We start from the raw sequence: 25,775 nt of genomic DNA, 5'->3' as shown, positions 1-25,775 counted from the left end.
TATGACAACCTTGTTTGTTGCTCCATCCATTTGAGATTCCCTAACACGGAATTGATGTTTCATATACTCAACATCTTTTTCTTGGTGTCTGTTTTAATGCAAGCGTTATCCTCTTAAGTAAAGGAGGGAGGACTCGAGCACGGGACTTCAGGGCGAGGATAATCCTCTTAATTACTTGAGCTACAACCTCTCGTGGACACTAGTATTCAATCAACAATTCGTTTCATTTCATTAAGATTGGAATGATCTGTTACATACATAGCCAGGGAAATGGTACAGAACCTACGCATCGTAGGCGAACCGCAGACTTAGTTGCTTGAACCGAAAGCACATCGGAGGAGAAGATGATGTGATGAGTATGCTTCCTAGCCCGTACGTAAATGTCTGCAGATATGAAGACAACTTATCTGGGTTAGTCACGAAAATTTTCAGAACGGAACCAAACTCATGCTTCAAACTTTCAAAGAGCCGTGCATGATGTGCAGAAATTCAAGTCCGTCAACCAGATCAATTTTAAGCAGACAACTTATGCAGTAATCCCACCACAGATTGAAAATTTTCATATTCCGAAAAATTCATTTAGTCAGAAACTCGAATGAGTGAGAAGATGGCTTACATGGCAACGACGAAAATGGATTCACGTTTTGAAAACAACACGATCATTTGGAGGTCATTTCACACTGCAACTGCTACAGGCCTTTTGCTGGTCTTGATTCCTTTTATAGCTGCAAGATTGCAAATAAAAACCAATGTCAAGATATAAGTCGATTAGCTCATCTGGACTAACAATATAGGTTCTGAGATCTGTGTGATCTGTACCTTCAGCGTAATCTTTTGCTCCAAAGACAGCAGAACCAGCAACAAGAGCATTAGCTCCGGCCTCAATAACCTGCCACAACAGAAAGCATTTGAAACTGGATTCATTACATCCGAAATCGTGCAACAACTTTGACACTTAACAAATGTGTTCATGTTCAATTAGTCAACACGACTAATTTGTTCTTTTTGTCGATTTAGTTACATCCTATGAAAGCTCTCAGCACGACACACGTCACATTATTTATAACACGTACATTAACTTGGTCCACATACCTTGTATGCATTTGCTGGACCAACTCCGCCATCTACTTCAATCCATGGGTTCACTCCCTGCAGTAATAACAAGCAAACCTGTGAGTACCTCTTGCGTTCACATAAAGTGTATGAATGGAATCCCACATCGGGAGAGAGAGATTAAATCAATGTGAATCGGGATTATACTTTCTCCACACATATTCTTCTCAAGTCTGCAATTTTCTTCACTTGGCTTTCTATGAAGCTCTGCCCACCAAAGCCAGGGTTTACCGACATAATCAAGACCAGATCAACCACTGAATCATGAAAAAGAAAATCAATATCACCCCGTTTCACCATATGATATATCAGATGAGTTAATAATGAGCAACAATCGTCTTTTCTTATTGTACTCTCCCTTCCCATGCATTCACTCATCATGTAAAATGCAAAATTGACTGAGAACAGGAGGAGTATTCTGGCAGAATTTCGAATATAAGTTTGCCTTTATGCGACATTTACTTATCTACAATAGCTGTACTAGAACAAGTAGTTTCTGCTCAATTTCTGTCAAACTCCTCACCTGTCAATATCGTTAAGAATCAATACCCTCCCTACAAACTATAAGTTCGAATCCTTTTGCAGTCTTACTATTCAGATTTTCTTCACCTTTTTTATTACTACTTCAGCTGTTTGGAGCTTAGTCTCTCGGGTAGGCTAGGTATGAAACCATTCGTGATCTCATACACGCAAAATACACCACATAGGGGAACGAGCCTTGACCATGTAATATCATTAAGAATCAATTTTATAAAGCACCCCCACGATTATATCCCCAAAAAGAATCAGAACGTGTATTATATCCAAAAGAGAAACTCACCATCGAGGATATACTCAATTGCCGTTAGAGGGGTACCAGGGTTGAGCACAACTCCAGCTTTAGCTCCCAGACTCTTTATCTGAATTACAGCGAAAGTATAGGATTACTAAAATGATTTCGTGGTACAAACCATATTCTTTTCTGGTAAAAATTTCACGATTGCAGGGATACGCTTAAATGCATTCTATTAAAAAAAGAAAAACAACTAAATTGGACCGTGTAGGCTTGTAGCCCTAGCTTCGATTTACCATCTATGTATATCATACTTCTTCACTTCTCACAACCCACTGGAATATTACATCCCATGAACTCGAAGAAGAGACAAGATAACACTAACCAAATTCAGAACAGTAATGCAGCTACATCAGTTCTTTAACAAGTATGCAATCACAAGGATACGAGGGAAACCTTACCTGATTAACTGAACGGTGCAAATGGATGGTGGAAGATTGTTCAGCATGAACACTGACTATGTCTGCTCCAGCTTTGATAAAATCTGGCACTCGCTGCTCAGGCTCCACGATCATCTGCACCGCTTCAATTTCACATTAGCCATTGCTTTTTATTCAAAGCGTATCTAATAGATATCAAAACCAGCAGAACGAAAAATACCAGATGCACGTCCAAAGGAAGGTCTGTCACAGGGCGCAAAGCATCAACCACAAGAGGTCCAATGGTAATATTTGGAACAAAACGGCCATCCATCACATCAACATGAATCCAGTCACAACCTGCCAACTCTACAGCTTTTACCTAGATAAAGTGAGAGTCAAACTCTAATGCTAAGAGTTTCAATCTTATATTTCTACATTGGAAAATCTGATGAACATCTTTCTTAAACGAAGTTTTTGCAGTAAAACATATGATAAACAATTCAAGGTTTACAAAACCCATGTTTTCGCCTACAATCCAGAAACCGAAAAAGAAATATATGCTGACAAAGAATAAAAAACAGAAAAGAACCTGCTCTCCCAACTTGGCAAAGTTAGCAGAAAGAATAGATGGTGAAACAATGATATCACTTTTCGAGAATTTATCAACCCGAGATGAAGCTTTCACCAGAGTCCTACTTCTCCTCCTGAAATCGGAACGATAACAGAAGCAATATCAGAAACGGAAATGATCATTCTTTTCCTGTTTCCCCTCAATTGTTTGCACTTCAAGTTCTGCCAAGCTTAATTACAAAACATCAGGCACAAAATTCAAATACCAGATCATTAAATTCAATAACCAGAACATCAATCCAAGCAAAGAATTCGGCTTTTTACAAAGAAAATCAAATGAATACATTCGAAAATATTCCCATCTCAAACTTCTTAATGGCAAATCTAAAAGAACAGCAATTTCTTAACGTTATACTACTTTCCTCAGCTGGGTCTCATCCGAAAGCACAAATCTTTCTATCCTCGCCTTCATAATCCGACAAACAAAACCAAACCCAATTGGAATTCAAACGAAAAAACGTTAACCAAATCAAAAAAGCAATACCTTGTGAAGGTAAGAGAACTGGGTTGAGAAACAGATGGTTTTTGAAGCTTAAGACCTCCCCCGAGTCCGCTAATCTGCTGGGACTTGAGAGTTGACGAACAAAGTGAAGCAGCCGACATGTTTACCACGTCTGAATCTCTGTCTCTCTGGCTTCAACGGTCAGTTCGACGGCGTAGTGAGAGAGAACGGTTCGGTCTTTTTTTCTTTTCTGTCTTCAATTTACTTCCCACCAATCTTTCTGCAGAGAGGATCGGAAAATCTCGGAGAAATTTAGGAAGAAAAAACGTGCGGCCGACACGTGTCGTCCTCGCAGTTTTTTGTTGGGATTTTCTTATCTGAAATGGTTGGCGCTCTTTCGTGCTTTGCTTGTGATTGTGTAAACTTGCGAGTGGGCAAACACGGTTTGGTTCACTCTTTTTCTTAGTTTGTTTTGTAACCGTTTGGAGGTTCGGTTTGTACTTGACTATTTTGATTAAATTGAGTTAATGTGTTGGCTAATGTTTAACGAATTTATGAGATTGGAAATACGAAATTGAATAACAATAACGTATTGTGCCTTATAAATTCTTTGTAGAGGGGTTAGATTCTATAAGACTGACTTAAATTCAATTATTCATGTCTAAACTCCAGCGACGGTATCAAACGGGATAAAGACTTGAAAATGGAAGAAACTAAAAACAGGCAACCCTTGAATCAAATGAGGAGAAAACTTTCAAGCTTGGTATATTTGGCAATGGTTAGGTGAATAGGGTGGTTTTGTTACGGTTACCGTCCCAAAACTTCCATAACAATTACCATACCAAATTTTTGGTTTACAAAATCGATTACCATTATCGTGCCAAATTTTTAGTATTACCAAAAAACTTTCCGTATGATAATGATAATTACCATTTTATTTTGGACTAGTGTTTTAGGCCAAAATCTGAAGAAAACAAAATTTTCATCAACCCAATTCAAGGCCCACTTTTTTCAATTTTTTTCATCGACTCTGTAACTAATTCATACCTTTCAGATGATTTAATCATACTTGAAGCCAGTAGGTAGCAAGCACAAGCAGTAAAAAACTGCAGCAAGAAGCACATAGTAAAAAGCTCAGGCAGCAGCACACCAACACAAATCCCAGTAGTTTTCATGTAATTGACACTCATATTATTTTATATATAAACTTCATGTCCTAAACACTAAAATATATATTTTTTGGTATGATATGGTAGTACCATACCATGGTAATGGTATCAAATACCAATACCAATACCATACCAAAAAATTTCGGTTCGGTACATTACCGTGCCATTACCGATTAGCACAAAAAGTTTGGCGCAAAATTAGTATGGTACGGTTGGCAATTCAGTTGACACGGTAATTTGACAAAAAAATCCACCCCTATAGGTGAATGCAACGACTTAAACTTCACTTGCAAACACAATCTGTAATTAGTTTTGAAATCTTCCTCAATTGGAATTTCGTTAAACTCTTGCCCCTTCATACTACTAGCTTAGGAGATTTTTCTGAGTTATATATGAACAAAATCTCTGCATATATCTAATTAAATTTTCTGCCTAATAACTCAATGAGAGGTTTAGAAAATGAGATATATAAAAGGTGGTCTCTAATCCTTTGTTTAGCCAAGATATTTTAAGTTAACAGTTTTTCTATTAAGAGTTCTCGTAAGTGAAATATTAAGGATTTTTTTAAAGGAAAACTAATAAAATAGACTTGAAAACTTTTGAGTTTTAATGATAAGGACAAAATAAAGGGTAAAGTGAATAGTACCAGAACTCTTTTTTTTTTTTTTTTTAAATGGAGAGAAAGAGTGTTCAAGCAAGTTTTTTAATGGTAACGGTAATTTTGATTCTTACTGGACATGCAAGTAACAACTAGGGCAGATGATAGTTATTACGAAAGATGCCTTAGCTTTTGCCCATCGCTATCTGATGCATGTGCTACATGCAGCTCGGTGCAGTGCCCTCCTCAGCTTCAAAATGTTGATGTGAATGATCCTGCAATTCACTACTGCAAATTTGGTTGCTCGCCAGACCGATGTGCCAAATTTGCCAATGGTACATACCACCTTTTCCTTTCTCTCTATCGTTGGTCGATTCTCTCGCTTTTTTTCTCTAACTATCTCATATGTATGAACATCAAAAGTTAACCAGTTAGTAAGTGAATACAAGACTAACTAGTGTTTTATTACCGCAGATAAGGAGAAAATGCAAATTTGTGTGAAACACTGCACGACCAACTGCCACATTAAGCATCCGAGCCCCCCGCTCGAACAAATAATGCAACATCAAAGCTGCTTGCCCCCCATAACATCTATATAACAACAGTAACGTGATTGTACTGAAATAAGTTTATGATTCAATAGAAGTGGGGTTTTAACGTTCAATTATCGTAGCATTTATCTTCTAATTAAGGGGGAGTAAACCAGCATTTTCTATCAGATACCAATTCTCTTTCTCTATATCCACACCTAAACACTGCCACAGTTGAAGAAAAATTGCCTGCAACTTACTAAAAACTATCAATTACAAAAGGTAAACTTATAGTTATTGAATAAATAAATATGCGAGGCTTGAAACTTTTCTGCTCAATTGTTTGAAGGGTCTTGCAGATTTGAAAGCTCTATCAGTAGAAATATTCTAGCCTGTTTAGATTTAGTTAGAGAGGATAGACTCCCTCATCTGCGCTTCCTCCCCACTAAAAAGAGCAACTGATATATAATCCACTGCAGCACAAGGCATGGCTGCACAATCACAACCGAGACCGATCAGTTAGTTCTATGCACACAATGTACGGCTGAAGCAATGTTGTAAAAACCTATACATGCACACAATGTACGGTACATGACCCGAGCTGGCGGTGGTCATTTCCTTTTTGCAGGCTAGAAACGTGTCCATGAACGTCGTCCTGGTCTTAGACGACAGAGAAGAAGAGTTTGTAGAGGCACCAAAGCGAACTTTGTGTATCTAAAAATAAATAGCAGGATCAAAATTATGATCAATTTTTATGTTGCAAATAAAGTTTGGTTAATTATGCGGTGAGAATTTTATTGCTTTCAGAGAATTAAGTACTCAAAAGTTCACAAGATTGAGTACTTAAAAGATCAAAAGGAAAAATATGCTCCATAGAGGAAAATGCTTTAGGCTCGGGTTTTTTTTTAAATTTATGTTGCTTATGTAGTATGCTTGAAGCAGAATCTTGTGTTAAACATGAGAGATGTGATCAGCATAATAACCCAGTTGAATAAATTTGAAATGGTCTAAAAATCCTCCTGAATAGCGCCGTGTAATGTAAAGGACTTTTTGGAGTCGACTATTTCGTTTAACAAAAAGCACACTTGGCAGCCCGAATTTGACAGCCAAGTATATCTGATTACCTCCATAAACATCGGCCGAAAACTCCCAGTTCTTTGGTTACAATCCAACACTTCGACTCACCAACCCGGATACTCCTTTACCTTTATCACCTTCGTTGTCGAAGTCGTCGTCCCGCACAGGCTACCCCTTCGTGGCTCCTCTTTGTCTCTCACTCTCAAAAGAACATAAAATAAAATTTAAAAAAAAAAAAAAAAGCAAGGCATTTCTTCTAGAGTATTAGATGCAAATGCAATAGAGAGAGAGAGTTGTGCTATCGTGATGAGAAATTATGACTAGTTGGGCTTTTTTGCCTCTGTTTACATGAGGTGTGGCTGCCATCAAGAAATAGTTAAGTGGCTGCGTTTTCTCTTTGTCTACTAACTTAAATTAAATAGGGGTAAAGGAGGAAATTTAAGTGAAAAAAATTAAGGTGTGGGGTGCCTTCATAAGATTGTTGGGTGTTAATAGTGAAACACCTGACCCCGATATTTCCCAAATACCAGGTTAAACACGTGCTAGCTGACACTCGAAGGTGACGAAGTCATGTTAGGATGCATGAGAAATAATATTTTCAGCTGGTCTTAACATACTTCCTCTAACTAAGATTTTCTAAATCGCGTCACTTCAATGTAGACACTGACTCTACCTGCAACAACTAGGGAATGCACATTGAAAGTATCGGTTTGATGTTGAAAGTCGTCCATCAATCCATTTCGTCACCGATGAGGCACAATCCTAACACGAATTTTCTTCTTCTTCAATAAGATGTGATTATTCATGAAGTATGAGGGTTGCACAACTGTGTCGAAAGACAACAAATCCGAAAGTCGTGACATCCAAATGATGTCATGATTGACACACTACTACAGTGATAGAAGATCCTTAGTATGCTTTGAACAAACTAGGCTCTGATATCAAATTGACACACCCGACCCTGATATTCCTCGAACACCAAATAAAACCACAAGGACAACAAATTAAAATAAGTACCCCAACTAAAGTGAAATTACGAAAATGACCTTCCGTTCCATAAATTCCAGGATGAGTTGTTACGAATAGAATTATCCTTCGTGCAATCATTTTTTTGTTTTTCTATAAAAAAAATTGATAAAATGTTGGGACATTCAATATAGGGTGTTGCTATTCATACATCTCTTTTTACCTTTCACACTTTTTTTTTTTAATTTTTTGTTGTTTAATCATCTTCAATAATTAGATCCGACAGCGAGCGATGTGTGTGATGGATAAAAAGGGTGTGTAGATTTAGCGTAATATTAGGTCGACCAAATTTTGTAAATCAAATGATATAATTATTGATGATTAAATTATTAATTAAATATTAATTAACATAATTATTTCTTATTCATTTAATTTAAAATTCATGCGTAGTATTTTCCGTAGGTTTAGTGGGGGTGTATTCAATTAAGAATTTAAGAGACTTTAACGGATTTATAAATCCATTAATTAATTTGTAGAGATTTCATACAAAATTTTGATTCAATTCCCTCGAAATCTCATGGGGAGAGGTGAGATTTGTGGATGCTTAAAATATACAACAAAATCTCTCCAAATCCCTCTAATTCCTCAACTCTCTCAAATTCTTTAAAATCAATTTCTAATTGAATAAACCTGGAATGTTATAAACTTCTTTAAAATCTTAATTGAATACATCCGAATTTCTAAGGATTTTAATAAACTATCCTAAAATTCTAATTGAATACACTTTGAATTTCAGATAATAACTTAAAATCATGATTGAATACTCCTAAATTCATTAAAAGAATTAAAATCATTCAAAATCTTAATTGAATACACGCCCTCTTAATTTAATATATAAAAGCCCAGGTCAATGGTGCAAGCACCGACAAATTAGAAGTAACGTGCCTGCCACTATTGGCCAGCTGTCCGATTGCACAAAATCTCACACAATACCGGCTACACTGTATCCCATCCCGCGGCTGCTTCTTCTTCTTCGCCCCAAAAACCTTAAACTTCAACTTGACAGTCCAAAGTCCGATACCAGTCACTGGAAGAACACTTCTACGACCCGACCCACGCACATAGATCCAAATAGACCCAGATCAGAATACCATTTCCTCGAAGCCAACCCTGATCCGGGTCACCGCAGTACCCAGATGAAGTTTTTCAGAAGATGAAGAGGTTCAAGCAAAACCTTGATGCTGATGATTTGTCGAAGCATTTGGATTTGGATACCCGTAGTGCTCTGAGGGAGCCGGATAGGAAATCTGCGTCGGGTTCGATGAAGGTGATGGGGATCTTTGTGGCTGCCTTGATTCTGTTTTCGGTGTTGTTCTCAGTGAATGTGGTTCTCAGAGACCCGCCTTCGGATGCTGTTTTCGAAACTTCAAAAGCTGCAGTTCTTGAAGTGGAAGCCAGAAAAGGTAACAGATTTGAGCTCAAATTTTAATATTAACTAGTGGGTTTTGGTAAACTTTGGCTTATGGGTTTTACTGCGAAGTAATTCTGCTGTTTCACTGTGATTTTTGCACCAAGTTTTTGTCTTTGTTTCGACTGGATTTGAGATTTCGTTTATTGGATCGTATGCTGAAAGAAGAGCTATCAGATTGACATTTCTAAAGCTTTTTGGTTCAGCTGCATTGCTGTTCTCGTTTGGAAATGCTTCTTTAAAAAGCACTTTTATAATCTATTAGAAACACATCATAACTTTTCATAACAATGCATGCGCTTCCTGAATCTTGAAAAAGAACTTCTAACTTTTCCTGCCGAACATGGTCAAAAGCGATTTTGGTGATCAGAAAGCGAATTCGGTTATTTTAAAGGAACTTACAAACAGACCCATATATTCTGGTAGTTTGGGGAGCAAGGTGAACTTGGAACTACTTGATCTGATATGCTGAACAATTTTACTAGTTCGAGTTGGGCTAAAGTTTTGTCCTTTTTCAACTGCTTGGCATTTTGTTGTCCTAGTGCCTCCAGCTTGGATCAAGTCCTGCGCTTCATCAGCTTCATTGGCTGGTTTTCTCTAGTCTCTTCTTTATGAAGTCTCGCGTTGTTTTATTTTTTGTTTTCGGGTCATTATATTAGTGTTCTCATGGCTGATTTGCTCTATTCAGATCTTTGAATTATCCAAGTTGGTGAAAGCCAACTTAGCGCGCTTAATTACGACCAACTGCTATTTCCCCTTTTCAACTAGGTTGTTTAGTTGTCTGTTTGTTTCCATTTCCGACTATTTTGTTTATAACCAAATATTCTTTTTATGTGTGTTACCACATTTCTTTGTTTTTGATCTCTTGTGTTCCAATTATTTTCTTTTGCTTTCAAGTATCCTATTCATGTAAAGATCCTGGTCTGACTACTTGTGAGTTATATGATGCAACCATGATGGTGATAAAGCTCTCCGTATGTTGTTCGAATACTCATAGGTTCTAAGAATTGTATCGTTCCTTTTTCCTTTTGCCATCCGTAGGTTTAGAAGATCAGTTTTCTCAGTCTATTGAGGTGCCAGAGGATAAATTGCTTGGAGGCCTTCTCGCTGATGGATTTGATGAAGGATATTGTGTCAGCAGGTACCAGTCAGCTTCATATCGTAAAGAACTGCCTTACAGACCTTCTTCTTACCTTATATCCAAGTTACGAAGCTATGAAGCTCTGCATAAACGTTGTGGACCTTACACCAAAGCCTATAACAAAACCCTGGAACAACTCAAGTCTGGCCATGGCACAAGCTCCTTGGATTGTAACTATGTGGTATGGATTTCCTTTAGTGGATTAGGGAATAGGATACTGACCCTAGCTTCAGCGTTTCTTTACGCTCTCTTGACAAACCGGGTTCTACTAGTGGACCCTGGAGTTGACATGGTTGACCTCTTCTGTGAACCGTTTCCGGAAGTCTCATGGTTTCTTCCCACGGATTTCCCCCTTAAGGATCAGTTCAACAGCTTGGATCAGAAATCTCCTCACTGTTATGGGAAGATGCTGAAGACTAGTAACTTTACAAATTCAGATGATTCGGTGAGACCATCTTTTGTGTATCTCCATCTAGCTCATGATTACGATGATCAAGATAAGCTTTTCTTCTGCAATCAAGATCAAGCTTTCCTTGAAAGGATACCGTGGTTGATCATGAAAACAGATAACTATTTTGTCCCGTCTCTTTTCTTGATCCCATCTTTTGAGCAGGAACTACATAAACTCTTCCCAAGGAAGGAAACAGCTTTCCATTTTTTGGGTCGATACCTGTTCCACCCCACAAATGTCGTATGGGGATTGATTACTAGATACTATCAAGCTTATTTAGCAAAAGCAGATGAAAGAATAGGCATCCAGATCAGAGTCTTTGATACTGGGATTGGCCCCTTTGAACACGTGTTTGATCAGATCCTATCCTGTGCATTGAAGGAGAAGCTGCTACCTGAACTCAACCGGCAGGATTTCATCGTCAGTCCATCGGGAACCTCTAAGTCTAAAGCTGTGCTGATGACATCTTTAAGCTCTGGTTACTCTGAGAAGCTAAGAGACATGTACTGGGAGCATCCTACTGTGACAGGGGAAGTGGTTGGCATTTTCCAGCCGAGTCATGAGGAGTATCAACAAACTGAGAAGCATACACACAACCGCAAGGCATGGGCCGAAATGTATCTACTAAGCTTGACAGATGCGTTGGTCACAAGCTCATGGTCAACATTTGGGTATGTCGCGCAGAGTCTTGGGGGGCTGACACCGTGGATACTCTATAAACCGGAGAACAGAACAGCACCCAATCCTCCTTGTCGACGAGCAATGTCAATGGAGCCTTGCTTCCACGCACCTCCCTTCTACGATTGCAAGGCCAAGACAGGAATCGACACAGGTACATTGGTTCCTCATGTGAGGCACTGTGAGGATATGAGCTGGGGTCTTAAGTTGGTCGATCGTTATGATGAGTTCTAGGGTTGTAGCTTGTGTCATTTGTCTGTTGTTGTAACTGTTTGATCATGAATAACATTGAATTTTTCAGGTACACGAATGTTATTCCATGTAAGCAAAAATCGTTGAGTTTAATGGAAGAGTGAACTGTTATTCCAAGTTCGACTCTCATAGACGATGAGTTCAATGTCTAATATAGCAGTCATGGGTTATCGAGGCAAATACGTAAAACAGTAGTCTATTAAAAGATAATTGCATGCTTTAGTTGAAATATACACAGAAATTTGGATTCTGCTTTACAAAAAAGCAAACTTTTTTCTCAAAATTAGTTGCGAAATTCGACGACAAGGCTTCCCATCTTCAGTTTGATGATCTCTCGGACATGTTCATGCCTTCAACGAATGTGTTTGCACCTGATCTCTGCAGCATCAGCAGGGATTTGGTTTCTACTTCAAAACCTTCGGAAAGCTGGCAGCATCTCCACTACTCGGAATCGGAACCTGACAGTAGCATTTCATAAGAATCTCTTGGTTCCATATCGGTGATGGAAGGGGGTAGGTCTTCATTAAGCACGTTTCCAGCCCGGTCTCTCCTTCATCTACTTTCGTCCTGTAAGGTGGAGATTAGACATGTCATCGGAATGATCAAGACGGGGGAGGAAAAGATGAAAAAACATGAGTTGAAGTGTACTAAAGTACTAAGTTGGTCTTTTATTTTCTTGCTCTCAATGTTCGCCGTGGAATTTGGCTGATTTGGTTGACTTGACACTGGAGTTGCTTGACTCCTCCGAAGCCAGATGGTACCGAAAGACATCAATGCTGCTAGAAGCAACATTGGACCAACCCTTGGATCTCCAATGCGATCATAGATTCCGCGTAAAATTCCACGGATGCTCTGCATGATCGTGTTTGTTGAAGGAATTCTTTGGACACCTGCTGACCACATTGGCTCTGAATCCTCGGGAACCAAATGAGGAGTTCTTGTTCTCTGCAATGGAAACAAAAATTGAAATTTAAAGTAAAGCTCTTGACAAAAGAGTAGTTTATGAAACTGCTCGTATGAGACGAGGCCACCAACTTAGAGAAAATTTGTATTATGTGACGTCTGAGGCATTGATTGTAAGTATTATGCGGCATCAAGAATCCAAACATATAGTTAGATACCTCCCGAGTATCATCTGAACCATTGTACTTTGCCACAAGCTGCGATGCAGGATCTAGTTCCTGGTCTTGCAGTGCATCCCATATGGTTTTCGGCTTTTTCCCGGGCTTCTCACCCTCTTCTGTCACATTCCTCTTATAGCGTACAATAAATAACTGAGGAACATCAATCATATCTGTCATTTCTCCACAAGTTTGCAAAATTTCTGAACAAAAATTAAATCATTAGTCAGACATAAGTTTCAAGACCGCGCTTAATGAACTAACAGTTAAAAACACGAACAACACACAAAGGTTCACCTTTTGGGCTTCTCCGTCAAGCCAAGCAAATGGCAGTCGTTTGCTTTTAAGCGCACCTGCTGCTGGTGCTATAGATTGCTCTTCATCAGCTGACCTCGTCTCGACTTCGTTTGACAACTTCTCTTCAACCCTGCGAATGGTCTATCAAACTTATGTCATTCGCACCAATTGTTAAGTTTTGAAAATTATGAATGTTAGATTGCATAGAAAACTCATTAGCTAATTAACATCATCACCCAAGTAACTTCTATGACATAACTTCTTGATCTACATCCGACAACTGAACCAACTCTAAATACTCGACGCGAACCAAAAATTAGAGCAATATTGTGGAATAAAATGATATGAAAGACACTTACTCCACGCATATTACTGAGTTCTGGGCTATGCCTCCCTGCTACAAACAGTACCAAGTAACGGTATCATATCCAGCACGAGAATAGCCTCGAGCATCACAACCCAACTACATGGATGTTGAACTCCTCAACTGAGGTAGCTCTGAAAGAACATATGAGAAGTAAATGGGAGTTAATTAGTCTTACTGCAGATTACTACAAAAAGTTCAAAAGTACAATTCACTACCGCCAGCAAATTTGATGCATTAATTTTTGTTATGTAGATCCACTTAGTAACTGAATAGGGAATCCAAAGTAGCTTGGAGAATATAATGTATGGTCTGAACTATTTATTTGAGAGTCCAGGTATATTGCCAGTAGGTTAAGGTCAACTGCCAAACCTATCTAAGCTTTGTAATGCACTCTTTCATATTAGATGAAGAACGGCGCGAGAAGACAACAGTACCTTGTTGTTTATTTTGCTCCATAATATTTAAGAACCGTGAGTAGTTAAAAGATCCTGCAAGTCAAAACATACAGCTTTGGTGATCACATGAAGCACACAAGTTTAACAAATCGTTATAAAGGGTTAAGAGAGTAACGTGCCGTTGTACACAACAGGTTTGACACCAGGACCTTTCAAAATCAATATAGCAGGTGCAGATTCCACCTCAAACCTGTTGGAAAGCATAAAAGTTCCTATGAAATCAAAGATGAATAATTTTCGGTACCCAATTTATAGTAATAGTTCAAGTTTGAACTCACAATAGTAGTGTTTGTGTTATTTTAGACTCAATTCACATGATATTTTGAAAATCTGGAGAACTGTACTCTTTCAAGAAGATTAATGTTAGGATAGCCACACACGAATTAAACCAAAAGGACGATTCCTCTTCTTACCATAGCACGAATGCGAAAGAAGCATGAGTCCAATAATTTTTAGCAGTTTGGCGTATGAGTGGAGCCGCACGCACCCCTGTTTTTTTAGAAGAAAATGACTTTTACCAGTGAACCAGAAGAACAAAACCATTATCCAACCTATTAACAATAGATAGCAGCATGTTGCGAAGGCATCTATTTATACGTTGATCAATTAAAATGCATTAGCAAAATATTGAATCTGCAAGTACCTTGTGAAGACTAACTTTGCTAGAAACTTTTGCCCCTGAAAATTGAAGTATGGATTCATATCATTTTCGGGTATGTTAAAAGGTGACAGAAAATAAAGAGCAGAAAAGCAAAAAAGGAAAGGTGAATTAATAACACGCGTAAATCAGCTAAGCAAAAGTAAAATGAGATGAGAAACCAGATTGGAATCATTGGATAACCTTATACTGGATCAACCTTGAGTTATCTTTCGAACAAAGTTGTATTTAATCTAAAGTTAGAGAGGAGAAGGAAAGAAAGCTTCTCATAGAATTACCAGTGTCTTCTTTGAGTAGTAAAGAATACGAGGCAAACCAAGTACGGTTGTTGCAAACCAATCTGTGACCGAATCAACTGAGAGCTCTCCTTCATACCTGAGACAAAAGATCAGACCAAGATGCCATTCCATAACTAATGAAAGAAACATGACATGTAACAAGAGAAGGAAGGCCTGTTAGAGACCGATATGCAGTTAGAAACATGAAACAAAAGAAAATGAAAAGACTTCATCAAGAGAGTTTCCGCCCAAAGAATTCATGGTCAAATTTACGATTGCTTAGTATTTCTGCAGCCCCATAATCCTGACACCAGTTGGCACAACAGATACAATGCCCAGGAATAAAACATGCAGTATTATATGTAATGAATATCCCTTGAGTTTCAAGTATCTTATTTCTAAAACCTACCATGCCCCTAATTTCATCTATCACCAGCCATTTGTTTATCAAAATATGCATATTTTCGAGCAGTTTCAGTTAAAATTCACAAATTCCAAGACCTCCAATTAAGTAAGAACGGAAATTTTGGCAAATAACAGCATGCAATATTGATCATTTATCAAACCACTTACCATTCCTGAAGAAAGGTTGCCCAGTTGGTTTTCTCTCAGCAAAATGTGTAGCTAGCTGAAGCTCTCCAAGTTCCAACATACCAGTATTTGCCACACCATCCAAATAAGCAGCTAGAGGGTAACAAAACAAAAAGATCATATTCTCAAACAAAAATTATCATACATAAAAATAATATCTGAGTCAAAATTGGAATCTAAAGAGGGAAACAAAGAAAAGAAGGGAAAAAATGGGTTGTAAACTTGTGACTATTATAATGCAGGGAACAATTTTCCCAGTCAAACTGAATGGTTAAGGAACTTAAGTAGACAAAACCAACTAATCAATTGATAAAAGAAGGTCTCCACTCTGTTGAGTGCATGGATTGGCCACTAAACATGAATTCACCCTTCAAGAAACCATTTCAAATACAGGTAAAGAATCTTAAACCAGGTTCTCCAAACTGAAAACGTATCAATTTACTTCCACACATCGGAAAATTGATCGCAGTTTTTTCTTCCAAATGAACACAACTGGTCCAAAATCCAACAAGCATGGAGTCAGTATACTTTTAAAAGGAAAAGCAAGAAGTTTTATTGATGACAAAATATGACAAGAAAATATAAGGCTATCTATGACAGAACATGTATGCACATTCTAGTTATGTGTTGACTAGATCTTTATATCAAACTATGTTAGTCTGTTGTGTTACGCATATCCCTCGTTAATTTAAAGTGAAAATCTAATGGAAGGGGATGGAAACCAAAGAGAAGATATAAGCATATGCCGGATATAATTGCCATGCCATGCAAGGCGTCGTTAATAACATGGCTTTACCTGAATCAGCCTTGGTTTGTTACCCTCGAACATAGTCTGAAAATCCTTGGAGGTCATGACTGTACCATCATGGTCTTCAGTTTCTAATAAAAAGAAAATATTATCCTTTAACAAATGTTATAAGAACAAAAAAAAAAATGTTATGTAACTGAAATTTTAACATGATTAAGAGGTTCAGTTCCAACCAGAAGCAACAGACTCTAGCAAAGGAAGGTCTATCTTCGAAAAGCTTTCTCCTTTATATCACACTGTTGTAAGGCTTGGAATGGGAGTAAGAACTCACTATTTGCTCATCAATGCCAAATATGTCATAGTTTCTTTTCCACACAGGATTTGTCAGCAACTCATAAGCATACTCAATCTGCACTTACATCCCAACGCCATACTTAGATCAATAGTATCAACGAAATACTGACTTTGAAGGCTACACATTCTAAAAGCATTGACACAGAAGTTATTATACTACTTATATTCGAAAATAGTGAACAAAAAACACATGCTTTGAAAAGAAAAAAAATGTGCTTTTCCGTGCCATCAGTTCCTTATAATTGTATTCTATATACACAACGACCATTTTCGTGTAATGTATTCAAAATGTTAGCAATAAAAACTTCCCAATTCAATCTATTTCCTCTCATTTCTTTGGTAAAGCCGTATAATGTTATCATCTGATCGCATATTTGCTAAATCAGGCTACACTAAGTTTTCCATCTACGTGGAACAATAAAACTCCGTCCCACGGAGAAACCACAGAATTCGCTGACCTTGATAAAATCGGAAGTATCCAAAGCCTGCCCGTCTGAACTCCTGAAAAAGCATGAAAATTTGAAGCATTACAGAGTGTGCTTTTCAAAACTTTGACACACAGAGCAGCCTTCTTCTTCCGGAAACTATCAAAAGATTCAAAACTAACTAAATTGCGCAATTCCAATCATTAAAACGACATACCAGACTGAAGAAATATTGTCGTACGCCTCTTTTCACTTCTTCAATGGAGCTATAGCTCCTTATACCAAGAACTGCAACAATTCAGTCAGTCAACAACGCAACAGTTCAAAATCCACATTCATACATATATGTGTGTATAATCCTAATATCCTAACCCGAAATCTTTCGCCTTTCTCCATATTTGTGAATGGCCAAAGTATTACTAGGTAACGTGCCTTTCCTTGCTGATTGTGAACACTTATTTTGTTCACTGCTTGGTTAAGTATAAGTTGCATATTTGAAATGTTTTTCCACCTTTAATTATCTTGTGCAAGTTCTGTTTGGATATATGTTACAGTCATAGATTTTTATATCTATCAAGCATGAAGAAAAACTTTATGTATCTCAAAAGATTAAAAGAGTCGGACAACAACCTCAAGGAACGAATGAAAAAGTTCAAGCATCGGCGTCGACATTGTTGTATCCAATTGAAGGACAATTGAAAGAGAAATGATGACTAACTAATTAATTTTACACATCACAAATGGCAATAGGCCGACACACTTTTGGATACTGGCCTATGGTATTGTATTTTTGGTGTTGAACCCTACGTACGGCAATTTACATGAAGATATATAACGTACGTACCTTATCAATGTGGAGGCTTTAATGTTGAAGCTTATGAAGGCCAAGGCAAAACTTAACTAAACAAATAAAGCAGTTCACCATCTTTGTGCATGCATGGGGGACATATATACATATTGTTGAATAAATAATCAACGACGTACTCAGCTCAAATGTATGCATGCATGGCATAAGTCATAGCTAGCATGGTCCATATGTATCTGGGACGAAAGACAACATTAATGCTTGAAAATATCCACAAATGTGATTTGATATGTCGTCCGAAATCCCACGAGCAATATTCTAAAGATATATGATTTCAGTTCAGCTATATTACATAGCTTAAATTTGTTTATGAATTCTAGTATATATAGGCCAATTCATATATAGCTAACGGTCTACAAATACATATAGATGATATGACCAAGTTTTGTCACATCGCCGTATTAATGTGCTGGGGTTGCCTTTGCTTGGCTTCTACGATAGACAAATGGATAGCATGTATTTTTGAAATTTTACGGTTGGATATGCTGGCTTAAGATTATAATGAAACTTCACAGATGTTTGAACCACTTAAAAAATATTATATTGTAGACATCGAAATTTTGGTGAAATAAATGTTCACCAATAAATTAAATTTTGACTTACTACGGCTTATGTTGTGCAAATCTTAGGTCTTGCCAAATGGCACGCATTGCATGTGACTCATCAAAGGCGAACGAGTCATCAAAAGTGACATATGTCGACATTTGAGATCTCTGTCAAACAAATCAAATCAAGTAAAAAAAAGAACAAATTAACCCTACTTGATCAAATCCCTCAATTATGGTTTACTTTCCTAAGCTACTAATTCTGATTTTAATGACTAAAGTAAATGAATTGGTCTAAATTAAAGATGCTGGTTTAATTAAGAGCTAAATTAAATAATTAGCTCAATGTAAATCAAATCAGAAAATCAATCCCGCAAATTATGGGATTCGGATTGGGGGTTCTAAACTAACACTTAATTGCTTGCTTATAAACATTGGGCTCATTTTCAAGAAAGAGGAGATGGGAGAGAAGCAAAGCCTTTGGAGAAACCATAAGGCCCTGTTTGGCAGATCGGATAGGATTAGTTATACGAACTCGGGTGTTTGGTGTTCACTCGTACTAAATAAACGCCGGATTAATTTAACCGGTCGGATAAGATAACACGGTATACACCCGCTTAATAAAACCAACCAAAACGCCCGGATTATTTAGTCGGGGAAGAAGAATATGGAAGAGAAAGGGAGGGAGTTTGGGGGGTGTGGTGGAGAGAGCTGGGGAACAATTATTTGGGATTCTTCTGCAGTCGGGGAAGAAGAAGGGAGAGAGAGGGAGGGTGTTTGGGGGGTGCCGAGAGATCTGGGAACAAAAAAATGATTTCACTTTTTTTAATTTTTTTTTTTTAAGTTTGATTCCTCCTATCTAGTATAATACCAAACACAGTATAAATAATACGGTCACTAGTCCGATACTGCACCAAACACCCGACTAATTTAGTCAGTATTATCCGGTGGCTATTTATCCTATCCAACAGAAATAGTCAGTACAATCCGAGCTGCCAAACAAGGCCTAAAGCTTTTTGGCTAAACTAAACACCGATGTTCTTTATCAAGCTAGTGAAGAATCAACAAACACAACAAATACATGTGCGAATTCAACCACACTAAAATCGAAGCTACCACGTGAAACACTCATGGTCCCGTTTCGTTCAAAATCAAGCCCTGACGGTCCTTGAAGAAACCTCAAGTCCAATTCAAGATCAAGTGTGCATCACCCTTGAATCAACACAAATACTAGAGATTGAATCAGAAGAATATTCTTGTAAAAGAATACCCATTGAGATTGTAACCCTAATTTCATTATGTTATGCTGATATGCATTGCAGAAATTTTCGTGTTACGTATATATTATATGTTGATGTACAATAGAACTCTAGCTTCTAAACAAAGATAAGAAAATAATTATGGAATTCATAATTTTTTTTTGAGAAAATCAAGGGAATGTTTGAAAATGCTTGTAACAAAAGCCAAAAGAACTAACGAAAAGCATAATATAGCAGTGTTTGCCCATAAATAGTCCAAAATTCTTATTTTCAGAGAAGCATCCAAACAAAGTATTTTGTTATATATTTCTTTTCATGTTCCTTTTCCATTCCCCTTTTTTTTCTTGGCAGTAAGAGGCTGGTCAATAATATTAGTTAAACTAGAGTAGAAGAGACACATCAATTATAAAAGTGGTGATCAATATTATTACATCATTAATTGGATGACCTACAAATCCTCCAAAAAGTACTTATAATATTACTTCTTAAACCCTAATAAAACCATCGCTTACCTTAGCAGCTAGTTTTTATTATTTCATGCAGATGGTACTGCGCGTGGAGAATTATTCCATCAGAAGTCCCGTCAAGTTTGTTAATTAACCCCTCCTCTGATGAGAAAACTACATCGCAGAATTTGATACTGCGTGACAAGCTGAGTGACAAGTCCCCGTCAAGTTATAATCTGACTAGTGTTCGTTCACGTCATAAAGTCCACCATTGATTGTTACATTAATTTTCCTAAACTAGTCCAAGCATCTTCGGATTCAAAACCGATATTGTGATGGAGTACCGCCAATAATTCACTGCATTCGTTACCACAATATTGACCGAAAAGTTCATTGATATTCATCGATCCAGTGGCCGCTGATGGCGCCGTTGCTTCATCAAATCCCATCAGGCTTGATAATTGTTGATCAGATATTGGAACCTGAAAATTAGGACCACAATCTTGGCCGTTCATATTAAGACCCTGGTCATGAACATGATGATGATCCAGGCCGTTTATATCGTTGGTTAGGGCAGCGGATCTTGACGATGACTTTGACATGGATATTAGGCTTTCCCATGCGGATGCTTCTAGCATGTCAAGGCACTGTGGAACTATTGGTGGAGCAAGCTGATGATAATCATCGAAAAGCAACACCGCCGGCGCAGATTCAGGCATACGTAGGTAGGATTCTTTGACGAACCTGGCTTCGGCTTGAAGCCTGGCACTTTCCCACTGAGCAATGTGGCTGAGATTTGACAACATTTTTGGGTCGCCATTTGCAGAGGCAAGAATGGCAGCCTTGGACTTGTGGGTTACAGGGTCAAATCCCATCTTGGCCAACCTTTTCTTCAGATGTGCGTTCCAGTAGTTCTTGATCTCGTTGTCTGTTCTCTTTGGTAAGTGTGCAGCTATGGCCGACCACCTACAGATTACACATCGATATTTATGTATTTACCATTAGCTCACATGGAAGTATAATAGTATAAGAGTGAAATTATTCGAACATATAAAACTGACATACTTGCTCACACTCTCTAATACAATAGAAACACCTCACATACAATGAAAAGACTTACTTCCACTGGAGAACGCGTTTTTGTGTGTTTTAATGATATCACGATAGTCAAATGACCAAAACAAAAACAAAACTAACAAATTAAGTACTACAACAACATGCATGCATTCCCTAAATATTAGTGATGTCTTTTAATTACCTGTTGCCAAGAAGTGCATGGAGTTGAATGATGGTTTGGTCTTCGTGCAAACTGAAATTTCCCCTCTTAATATCAGGTCTGAGGTAGTTTCTCCACCTTAGCCTACAGCTCTTCCCGCATCTTTTTAGACCTGTATGCATATAAACAGAAGGCCAAGTTAATTAGGGTTGGTTATAATCAGCATATTAATTAACTACATGAAAGAAATGGAAGATAGCAAATTAGAACTTAACCCTTTACAGACTGCACAAACACAATAACCACAATCCCTAAACCCAACCCATAAGAACGTACCAGCTTTCTGGGGCAAGGAACTCCAGCTTCCATGGCCGTGTAGTTGAATGTAAGCTAAAAGCCTTTTGTCCTCTTCAGGAGTCCATGGACCTCTCTTTATGCCTGACTCCGGTGCATAGCCACTAGACTTTCCCATCTCTCTAGCTTGACGGATTAAGTATTTATATCTTGGTGGAAATGGCGACGCTAATTAAAACAGAAAGGCAATGGGTGCCTAGTTAGCTAGCTGAGTTCCAATTATTACTTAAGTTGTTTGGACTTCAAAAGTGAAGGCATGCGCCTTAATGCCTCTAATGACAAGATCGATGAGGAGTAGTACGTAGCTAGAGACTAGAGTGGTAGCAGCCAGCAACTAGATTTCCTTTTCTGTAAGATTTTGTGTTGGGATTTTTGCTACGACCTAGAACCCCCACATTGCGTTACTATTTATATCGGGCACAAATGGATTTTTATTAATTTTTTTATTAACTTTTTAGACAAAATGGTCTCTGAAATTTGTATAACTCCTCATTTTGGTCCGTGAGATTTGAAATCAGGAGAAGTAGTCTCTGAGTTTATCCACCATCAATTATTTTGGTCATTCCATGAAAATTTTTCATTAAATAAGGCTAAAATGACAAAAATACTCTTAATTTTTGTCAAATTATTTGGTCCATTGTTCATTAAATTGAGGGTATTTTTGTCATTTTGTTCCTTATTTAACATAATTTTTCATGGAATGACCAAAATAATTGATGGTGGACAAACCCAGGGACTACTTCTATTAATTTCAAATCTCAAAGATCAAAATGATGAGTTATGCAAATCTCAGTAACCATTTTGGCTAAAAAAACCTTTTTTTATTTAACACCCACGTGAAGTTCATGATCTATTTGGATTGTTATATTTACCATGCAGAGTTAGAGCCGTTATGATTGTTTATGAGCATTATACACATGCAGTTCAAGAAGCAAAATTTTGTGTCCCGCTTCCAGCTAGACATCATATCAGACCGTTTATTACCCTTGAAGTTTCTTTTCCCATATTTTCAGGGGTTAAAGTTTATATATATATATATATATATATATATATATATATATATATATATATCTCTCTCTCTCTCTCTCTCTCTCTCTCTCTCTCTCTCTCTCTCTCTCTCTCTCTCTCTCTCTCTCTCTCTACTAATATGATGACATATAACATACACATTTTCTTTTTAAGATCGATCCTTTTAGGGTTGGGAATATAGATGTGAATTTGGTCTTTTTAGGGTGCAGGAAATGTGACCTCGTTAAAACTTTAATGGACCTTTCAACTCATACGAAGAAAAAAGAGTATCAGATACAAGCATTACAAAGTATATTATTAATTATCAGCTAAACAAGGGATCACCAATTACATCATGTCAAACCAAAACCCAATTGGTGTTCCTCAAACAAAAATATTATTGCATGGATATATTAATTAGGTTTACAGTAATATTGTAAGAAACTAAGAACAACGTACTAATTGAGAAAAGAAACCCTAAATCCCATAGCCAAGTTATAAAACAATGCCTTGTCATTTATGATGATCCAAAGTTTGATGTCAGCCTTTTGGCTAATGATATATAGTGAATTGAATGTGCAATGAGTTTAATTAGGTTTACAGTAATATTATTCTTGTTTGGGTTTTTATCAAACCTCTGAAATTGATTTAAATTCTTATTATTTTATTTTTTTGAATTTCAAAATCGATGAATTTTGTCCTTGAAATTGATTACCACACATTAATTTGGCCATTCTCTTAAAATTAGTGCGTTGAAATAGTGGATAATACTAGGTAAACTAAATTTATAGACTAAATTTGCAATATAAATAATGTGTCACTAATAAGAAATAAGTATGTTAATCAACACTTAAGTAATAATCTAATCATCAACTTCCATGTCATTTAGTTTACAAAGTTTAGTCTTCTTAGCATTACCCTTGAAATGGCATACATGTTGAGTTTGGGTCGGGTCATATTACCTAATAATATTAACGGGTCGAGTTCGGGTCGGGTTATATTACTTGTTTACTTTAATGGATGTTAAACAACACGACATGTTAAGATATCGAATATGTCACAAAAATGACATGAACACGGAAAACACGACACGAATATTAGGTCTACAACCAAACCTCCAACACGCGCCACCGTCGCAGAAAAACTGGGTGATCAAGCGGAGGAAGAAGAAGAAAAAGATGGCGACGATGAAGATGATGATTCGGGTTTGGGCGGGGGCTGATTGGCTTCGGCGGGGCTTCACCTGCCACTCTCTTCCCGTTGTTCTTCGACGATGAGGGAGATAAAGAGAGAGAGGAGGTGGTACTACCGGATTTGAAAGGGGGTGGCGGTGGTGTTTGTTGCCGGGGAGGTTTCTAGGGCAAGCGATCAAACCCTAATTCTTTGCGGTTCTATTTAATTTGGTGGTCCTAATTACTCCTTTATTTTATATTTTCAGGTGAAATTACTGAAATTAAATTAAAAAATTAGAATTAGATGCCTCATTTTAGACTTTTGTAGACTAAACATTTATGCTTTTTGATTTTTTGATTAAGCTTTTGAACTACTTCAGATTAATTGAAATTAATTACATTTAAATATCTGTTATATATTTTAAATAATTTCAACTTTATTTAAGTCTAAAAATTTGAAATTTTCAAATCTAAATGTACACCCACGCCAAATGGAAACGTATCAACATTAAATGAAAACGTACAATGTCAAACGAAAACGTACCAACCCCGAATTAAAACGTACCCAATTATAAACTATATTAAAATGAATATTCATCTTTTTGGAATGTTTAAAAATGTGTTTGATTCATACACAATGCTCTAGTGTGACATCCCACATCGCCCAGGAGAATGATCCTTATAAGTATATTCTCATCCCTACCTAGCACGAGGCCTTTTGGGAGCTCACTGGCTTCGGGTTCCGTAGGAACTCCGAAGTTAAGCGAGAAGGGGGCTAGAGCAATCCCATGATGGGTGACCCACTGGGAAGTTGCTCGTGAGTTCCCAAAAACAAAACCGTGAGGGAATGGTAAGCCCAAAGCGGACAATATCGTGCTATGGTGGTGGAGCGGGCCCGGGAAGTGATCCACCCCGGGCCGGGATGTGACAATTTGGTATCAGAGCCTAACCCTGGTCGTGTGTGCCGACGAGGACGTCGGGCCCTTAAGAGGGGTGGATTGTGACATCCCACATCGCCCAGGAGAATGATCCTTATAAGTATATTCCCATCCCTACCTAGCACGAGGCCTTTTGGGAGCTCACTGGCTTCGGGTTCCGTAGGAACTCCAAAGTTAAGCGAGAAGGGGGCTAGAGCAATCCCATGATGGGTGACCCACTGGGAAGTTGCTCGTGAGTTCCCAAAAACAAAACCGTGAGGGAATGGTAAGCCCAAAGCGGACAATATCGTGCTATGGTGGTGGAGCGGGCCCGGGAAGTGATCCACCCCGGGCCGGGATGTGACAATTTGGTATCAGAGCCTAACCCTGGTCGTGTGTGCCGACGAGGACGTCGGGCCCTTAAGAGGGGTGGATTGTGACATCCCACATCGCCCAGGAGAATGATCCTTATAAGTATATTCTCATCCCTACCTAGCACGAGGCCTTTTGGGAGCTCACTGGCTTCGGGTTCCGTAGGAACTCCGAAGTTAAGCGAGTAGGGGGCTAGAGCAATCCCATGATGGGTGACCCACTGGGAAGTTGCTCGTGAGTTCCCAAAAACAAAACCGTGAGGGAATGGTAAGCCCAAAGCGGACAATATCGTGCTATGGTGGTGGAGCGGGCCCGGGAAGTGATCCACCCCGGGCCGGGATGTGATATCTAGATAGTCTTGTTTTTTGGTAGATAAGTCTATAGAACAACTTTTAGTTGATCAGAGATAAATCCTTATTATTGTAGATATTGCTAAATAATAACGATAAATCATATAATTTTGAATTAACAAAAAGGCTATTGTCTGTTGATTAATGACTCTTTCTATAAAAAAAATAATTAATTCAAGTAATTTAAACTTTTACATTGTTAACGACTCTTTCTATATAAAAAGAAATTAATTAAAGCAATTCCTTGTTATTAGGACAAAAAGTAATA

The 25,775-nt window shown here is 37.8% G+C and overlaps 3 protein-coding genes and 1 pseudogene across 3 annotated transcripts; 1 reads left to right on the top strand and 3 right to left on the bottom strand.

The window, feature by feature from the left end:
* Positions 1-205: 205 nt before the first annotated feature.
* On the bottom strand, positions 206-3,679 carry LOC137712499 (ribulose-phosphate 3-epimerase, chloroplastic). Its single transcript, XM_068451574.1, has 10 exons — positions 3,422-3,679; positions 2,897-3,011; positions 2,546-2,686; positions 2,347-2,460; positions 1,934-2,012; positions 1,261-1,370; positions 1,093-1,149; positions 820-889; positions 617-725; positions 206-384 (listed from the first exon to the last, which is right to left on the bottom strand). Exons 1-9 carry the CDS (start codon positions 3,538-3,540, stop codon positions 676-678), a joined length of 855 nt encoding a protein of 284 aa, XP_068307675.1. The 5' UTR covers positions 3,541-3,679; the 3' UTR covers positions 206-384; positions 617-675.
* Positions 3,680-8,644: 4,965 nt separating this feature from the next.
* LOC137713627 (galactoside 2-alpha-L-fucosyltransferase-like) lies at positions 8,645-11,802 on the top strand. The gene is made up of 2 exons (XM_068452950.1): positions 8,645-9,182; positions 10,229-11,802. The coding sequence occupies exons 1-2, from the start codon at positions 8,933-8,935 to the stop codon at positions 11,689-11,691; spliced, it is 1,713 nt and encodes a 570-aa protein (XP_068309051.1). The 5' UTR covers positions 8,645-8,932; the 3' UTR covers positions 11,692-11,802.
* Positions 11,803-12,054: 252 nt separating this feature from the next.
* LOC137712391 (uncharacterized) lies at positions 12,055-17,399 on the bottom strand (annotated as a pseudogene).
* A 2,997-nt stretch (positions 17,400-20,396) lies between these two features.
* On the bottom strand, positions 20,397-21,806 carry LOC137712390 (transcription factor MYB106-like). Its single transcript, XM_068451478.1, has 3 exons — positions 21,671-21,806; positions 21,377-21,506; positions 20,397-21,084 (listed from the first exon to the last, which is right to left on the bottom strand). Exons 1-3 carry the CDS (start codon positions 21,804-21,806, stop codon positions 20,397-20,399), a joined length of 954 nt encoding a protein of 317 aa, XP_068307579.1.
* Between the last annotated feature and the right edge of the window lie 3,969 nt (positions 21,807-25,775).

The sequence above is a fragment of the Pyrus communis genome, chromosome 13 (genome assembly GCF_963583255.1).
Source record: "Pyrus communis chromosome 13, drPyrComm1.1, whole genome shotgun sequence".
Classification (NCBI taxonomy): domain Eukaryota; kingdom Viridiplantae; phylum Streptophyta; class Magnoliopsida; order Rosales; family Rosaceae; genus Pyrus; species Pyrus communis.
Note: the sequence above shows the minus strand (reverse complement) of the source record. Positions and strands in the feature narration are given on the sequence as shown.